This window comes from Haliotis cracherodii, unplaced genomic scaffold, assembly GCF_022045235.1.
Source record: "Haliotis cracherodii isolate W230 unplaced genomic scaffold, xgHalCrac1.p SCAF_12, whole genome shotgun sequence".
Classification (NCBI taxonomy): Eukaryota; Metazoa; Mollusca; class Gastropoda; order Lepetellida; family Haliotidae; genus Haliotis; species Haliotis cracherodii.
Window position 1 is genome coordinate 42,112,163 of NW_027266267.1, and position 6,580 is coordinate 42,118,742.

Sequence of the window (6,580 nt, forward strand, 5' to 3'; positions counted from 1 at the left end):
ATATATTTTTAAGTATTCTAAATATTTTACCATTAACAGTACCTATCCAGAGTTTGTAAAATAATCTTGTCCTCAACACTGAATCGCACGCTGACTTAAGATCTATGAACGCACAACAGAATCTACTTTTATGTAACAATAAGTATTTTGCACAGGCGCCACCTAGCGGTTATAGTGGTAACTTGCACAATGAGCTGGCTCTCACTTTTAAGGTAATTTCTCGCTGAAAACTATACCTACGACAACATGTAGTAACACGAAAATATAATTACAGGTACTGTTTTCATCATGGGCTGTGATATGGCCACATACAGAGCCTATATTGAGAGTTTTCATGCTGTCTTCATCAATTGCCAGGGTCCTCTTTCTCCATCTGACCGGTGTCCTCTGTCTCCCCAACATGGTCCTCTGTCTCCTCAAAATGGTCCTCTGTCTCCCCAACATGGTCCTCTGCCTCCTAAACCTGGTCTTCTGCCTCCCCAACTTGGTCCTGTATCTCCTCAACATGGTCCTCAACATGGTCCTCTTCCTCCGACTCATCACCGAGAGGGGTCCAGCGTTTTATCAGCACCCATGCAATGATGGCACCAACTCCGGCAATGATCAGGGACACTCCCCCAAAATACAAGGGACCATTTGCTGGGGATATTTTGATATTTGCTGAAATGTTAAATATAGAAAGCTTAACTAACAGTGATCATGTTTGTGGTGTTTGTGATAAACACTTTTCTGAGACAGTTGAAGCACTGTTATCCTCCGTGGTTACAACGTATATGCACTGGATTCATAGAAAGTTGATCATTTCTAGTCGATGGAGCTGATATGATCTTCGTGTGAATTTATTAACTTTGTACATGGAATCTACATGCATATGTGTAAATTATCATGAAATAATTGTCACGATATTCGAAAAATAGTATTATACACATTGACAAGAAATGATGTCACGGTGGCTTTTGTCCCTTTAATTAAATAACCTTTTTGCATCGAGTTAGTTCATAAATTATGGGAATGACCTATGTCTTCAGGTGTGAACATTTATTTCTTAGTAAAATAAAATATAATGTTTTGTGTCATTGAAAGAGGTGGTTTTGAAAATAAATATTGACCTATATTTCAGAGACATTAACCTGCAAAAGCGGATTCATAATCGATGCACGTTCATGGCTCGTAAGGTAGACGCTACACGTACATGTCTTCCAGAGCAAATTAGTACGTACACAACGAACCAAAAGCCTTAAAAAGTGAAATTGTACTGAAAATAAATGGAACATACATACAGAAGCTCACCTGCATCATCTCGAGGTGAGAGTGGTCCAGAAAGAACTGTGAATAAAATAATGAATGCTGTGTCACATCTCTAAATGAGTGGGGAATTAATAAAAAAACGTTGCTATACTGACATGGTAAAAGTTGTTATTTATCATCTTAATATGGAACTGTTAGGGAACTTCCAATTTACAGTTGCTCTCCACAAAGTATATGAAATGATTCATTCAATGTTAAACTGATTTTCAGATTGACGCCTGAGCGGTCATTAGGTAATTTATTCATACCCTTAAAAAAGAAACCTGTTACTTCTTTTCAGAAATGAATATTATTTTAAAAAGTATCAATACGAAGCTCAATCAATCTGTATTCCAGCTGATGACAATCATAGGTTATATATTACACAGCATTGTTGATGCTGACAAACAGACATATATAGACATTAAGTATTGTTTGATGACAGTGTAAAAGTGCTTTCTTCATTTGAAGCCATTGTGGCACTGTTTACAGTGTGACTGGCTTAGGTAAATTAAATTGAAGTAACACAGAACATAACCTACGCAGGAGGGAGCTGCTGATAAGTCCCCCAATCTCCTCAAAGCAGCCCAGCACTGGGAGGGCCAGTTTCAAGTTGCTTCTACCCGTAGTGTTGACCAACGCTAATGGCAGCATTATTTGAGAGAGAGCTGCAAAATGATAGTACAAAGTCTGTAAGTCTTGGGCGTTGGGACAGCCATGTGGTTAAAGCGTTCGCTCATCATGCCGAAGACCCAGCTTGGATTCTCCACATGGGTACAATGTGTGTCCCCCACCGTGATATTGCAGAAATATTGCAAAAAGCGGCATAGAAACATACATACAAAACACAGGACTGCATAAGAGATATATCACAAAATTAGATTGTGAGTGAGTGAGTTCGGTTTAACACCGCTTTGTATTCCAGGTATATCACGGCGTCTCAGCTTGATGAGGGAGGAAAGCCCAAGTGATGCAGGTGTTAGGTTACTATCCCTTAGGTGAAACCCACAAGCATTGTTGTATGGTGCTGACAATCCTAGAAACATTATGAACCACCGAGCGCAGATTTCCGGCGCACCTAACGGACACTATTCTGCACAGTGAATTACAGCGCCTGCAAACAGGAAGAATACATAGTATGTGCGTGGAATATACGAGGTACGTTCATTAGTTAACCCACCTTTGGCAGCTCCAAGGGGAATGATGACAGCCCAAGTGCTACCAAACACCACCTGGTGTGTCATGATGCCAAAGCCGACAGCTAGGACCGATATTCCCATCATTAAAAGGGCAGGCTTTTTTAGCTTTTTATTCTGGAAATTTACCAGTATTCCCAGCACAAAAAACTGACTGGCGAACAGACAAATGACAACGAACCAATTCATGTGGATAAGTAGTGTGCCGATTATGACGATTTCTGTCAGAAGGATTGACAACCCTGTAAGACAGAAATAAATCCATGAGTACTATCATCAGACACGAACAGCATTCCTATAATCCTATAAGGTAATAGCACACAACTATGAATTACATGCCGCAACAACTAAATGGGTCTGCCTCATTTGTATGAAGTCGTCTTAAGATAAGGGGCCGACCAAATTCAGCAGATATTATCATTAGTTATCTATTCAATAACGACTAATAATATTAAATTTTATAAATCCTTGTTTTTTGTTAGATTCAGTTGAAATACCAAGGTCAATGTCAATGTCAGACATCCCAGACACCCTAGTTTTGTTTTTTTCAAAAAAATTTTAAGGGGGGGGGAGATCTGGTTATCGAACCAATCAGGCGCAGGTTGTGGGAGATAAGGAACGGGGCTGTGCACATCGCTTTAGAACACCTCAGAGCACTTGCTTAGCCGTTCACCCTGATTCAAGTTTAGCGATGCATTTGAAAACCTACCAACAGAGGCAGCAAGTCTTATCGAGAGGAGGAAATAAAACGGTGGGTGTTTGAACAGCTTGGGCGCATTCTGCTGGGTCTGTGAGTTCTTCTGCAGAAAACTACCAGCGACAAGTCCTATCACAGCAGTTATCACAAACGCTCTCATGGAATGTGACACATCCCATCCATGAGGAAGGCCGACCACCATGGCAATGATACCAATGATGTTCCCAACGGTGAAGCTGGTGTGGCTGATAAGAAGAGCGAGAGCTGGACGAGTGTAGAGGTGGTCCACGGTAGCTACAACGCCAATCGTCCGAAGAAGACCCACAGCAAAACCTGACAAAGATTTCGTAAGGCCTTTATCAAGGTCAAATATCCCAAGACAAATTATTGATAATGTTATGTCCTCCTTTTGTAGTGGACAGCCTCAAATATATGTACATATTCTATATCTAAAACTTATTGGTCCAGAATATTTGTCAACAAAGGCAAGTGATCAGCAGAAGTTGGTTTCGATAAAAGAATCCATACCTTTTACACTTACTGTCTTTGACAATTAACTGCATTTGAGTGAGTGAGTGTGTGAGTTGGCCACGGAACTGCATTTGAAAATACTCGCATAAGCGTTTGAATGTATCTTCCCTACTCAAATGTCTACTAAAATGCATCAAGTCTTCAGCAAATACTACTCGCACTTCCATTTGGCATATTCAGTCCAACATGGATACACGGAATAATCCTTTTAAAATATGCATAGTTTATTACAAACAGCAGTGCGAAAGGTAAGGTGAATATAGCGTTCTTACGTTAGGCCTATAAATAGTGTGTATGTTTAGTGGCCAACATATATGTCGTCTGAAACAAACAAAAAACTTTACAAGTAGTCCAGGCAATCTAGGCCATTTTTGCACTCAACTTGGAACAAATTTATGAAAGGTCACGAAAACTACATTCTAAAACCCCCAAACAATGCCGGTTTGGGAAATATGTCTAATTTGCATAATCCATATAAATATTTTAAAGACTTTGACAGACCTCCCATGATGCCAAATGGGATACCCAGTATATCGGCTGTGGTTGTCAATGACGAAAAGTAAGAGCAACAGATGAGTAGAACACTTCCGCCCACGGCGACCTTCCGGAAGCCGTATTTGATCATAAGCGGTGCACAGGAAGCAGCTGAAACACACCACAGGTATGCAACAGAAAGTTACACTATTTGTGACTAAATGAAAATGTAACAATATGTAGTTTCTATCTGTAAACGTTACGTATGTTAGTCATGAATAAATACACTCGAGCAAAAACAAAACAACACCAACATGACGTTGGAGACCAAGGTGAATTTATCTTAGATGGTTAAAACGGTCACTCGTCAATCCGAAGCCTCGGTTTCGAGTCACCACGCGGGTACAGTGTGTGAAGCCCATTTCTGACGTTCCCGGCTATGCTGTTGCTGAACAAATGCACAGAGCCACGTAAACAATAATCACTCAGTTATCTTAAAATCAATTACCTGCCAGTGCAGAAAACGCACAAAATGTGATTAGTACTTCAGGGAGCGTCTTTCTGTCTTCCCTGGAATCTCTTCTTAAGACGACCCGGAGAAAAAACATCAAGGACGTGTAGAACCCAACTGTGATGTTCACTATCACACTGGCAAATATGGGAACGAGAAAAAGAATGGTCTTCTTACACTTAGACATAAGCTGAAATTAACCAAGGAATATTGTTACTCTCTGTTCAATGTCAGTGATGTCATAATGACTTTGTTACACGCTGTTTCTGGGATTGTGTTCCATGTCTAAGATGTCTTTCATTGGATTTTGAAATTACAAACAATGCTAATTTCTTCTTATGTGTTGTTTATTGGGTTATGTTATTGGTTACTCAATAAAACCCGCAAATATGAAAATAACATTCATCTCCAAAATGAACCGAAAACATCACACAGCCAAACGTCACATAAACTTTGAAACCTTTGCATTAAAAACAATATTTCAACTCTTACCGTACGTGGCTCGGTTATCACTTCAATGTAATCATACGCAGGGTTGGTTCCAGCAATGCATTCATAGTCATTATCTTCTGATTGGCTTCCTTCAGTAGCCTGATAACCAGAGGCTGGGTTGACATCGCCAATGTAGTTATATTCAACAGAAACAGGATTGCTGTGGTCGGTGCTAGCGTAACTACCAGCTGTAGTTTCATCAATGGATTCGTACTCGCTTGGCTTGTTTTCTTTGATCCCTTGTCCTTCGTCATGAGAAAGGAGGATTTCATCTGCGTATTTCTGATGAGAAGTTGGTCTGAATTCAGCCGACATTGTTGGTAATGTCAGAGTAATATAGGCTATTTGTAGCAAGTTCGTATGTAGCTGATCTAACGTAGAGGCAATGGACGACAAAGTGAAATCGTTACACTACATTGTGTTTCGCGGAAGTTTCGTTTTGAAGTTTTTAGTTAAATATTCATAAGTAAGTTTCCCAGCTCGAGTTACTTCTAATTGCGGAAATTGTAGCCAGATGCTACCACAGTATTCAAAATCTGACTTCGGTTTGACTGCTATTATCATTCCATTATATTGTTTTCAATACATAAAGAAAATACAAAATACGTTAATGTTACCATATTAAGGCGAGTCATCGATCATCCACTTGAAAACCTTTGTTTGTTTGTTTGTTTGTTTGTTTGTTTGTTTGTTGTTTAACGTCACACTCAGCAATATTCCAGCTATATGACGGCGGTCTGTAAATAATCGAGACAATCCAGTGATTGACACCATGAGCATTGATCCACGCAATTGAAAACCTTTAGATTTTTTAGGGATTAGACTGGAATAATTGCAATATTTCATACACTGAGAAACCTTGAAATGTTAAAAGAATAATTATCTCAGTAACCTCTATTCATGTGTATGTTAATGACTTACTATATTTTGTCAATTTCCTGACGAGTAATGTTTTATAAAACAAGTGTCTGCATTGTTTTTCTAATGACCCCGGCAGACAGACTGAACCATTTTCAAAAGGCAATTTTGTGCCATTGATTCTCAACTTATGTAGATAATATGATGACATGGGGTGCTTGATTAGAATACAAGGTGTGTGCTCTGTGAATCTATGTATTCTTTTTTTTTAGGTTGTAGATGTTTTTTTGGACGGTGATTACGACCTTTCCACTTTGGCCACATACACAATGCATGACAGGACTGTTTTTCAGTGATCCACTCATTTAATGTTCACGGCTATCTAACCCTTTACTCCTAAGAGAATCTTTCGAGAGGTTAATCTCTGGCACTGATCACACACACACACACACACACACACACACACACACACACACACACACACACACACACACACACACACACACACACACACACACACACACACACACACAC

The 6,580-nt window shown here is 39.6% G+C and overlaps 1 protein-coding gene across 1 annotated transcript; it reads right to left on the reverse strand.

Moving 5' to 3' along the window:
* Window positions 1-457: 457 nt before the first annotated feature.
* LOC139457395 (uncharacterized) lies at window positions 458-5,503 on the reverse strand. The gene is made up of 8 exons (XM_071238798.1): window positions 5,189-5,503; window positions 4,694-4,886; window positions 4,213-4,356; window positions 3,193-3,513; window positions 2,468-2,725; window positions 1,830-1,955; window positions 1,291-1,326; window positions 458-660 (listed from the first exon to the last, which is right to left on the reverse strand). Exons 1-8 carry the CDS (start codon window positions 5,501-5,503, stop codon window positions 458-460), a joined length of 1,596 nt encoding a protein of 531 aa, XP_071094899.1.
* Between the last annotated feature and the right edge of the window lie 1,077 nt (window positions 5,504-6,580).

Bases quoted from the DNA above. Each gene is read 5' to 3' on its own strand.
- LOC139457395 (XM_071238798.1), bottom strand. From the start codon at position 5,503: ATGTCGGCTGAATTCAGACCAACTTCTCATCAGAAATACGCAGATGAA. The intron at 4,887-5,188 runs GTAAGAGTTGAA...GGTTAATTTCAG, and splicing joins TGATAACCGAGCCACGTACG to CTTATGTCTAAGTGTAAGAA. The intron at 2,726-3,192 runs GTAGGTTTTCAA...TCTGTCTTACAG, and splicing joins AAGACTTGCTGCCTCTGTTG to GGTTGTCAATCCTTCTGACA.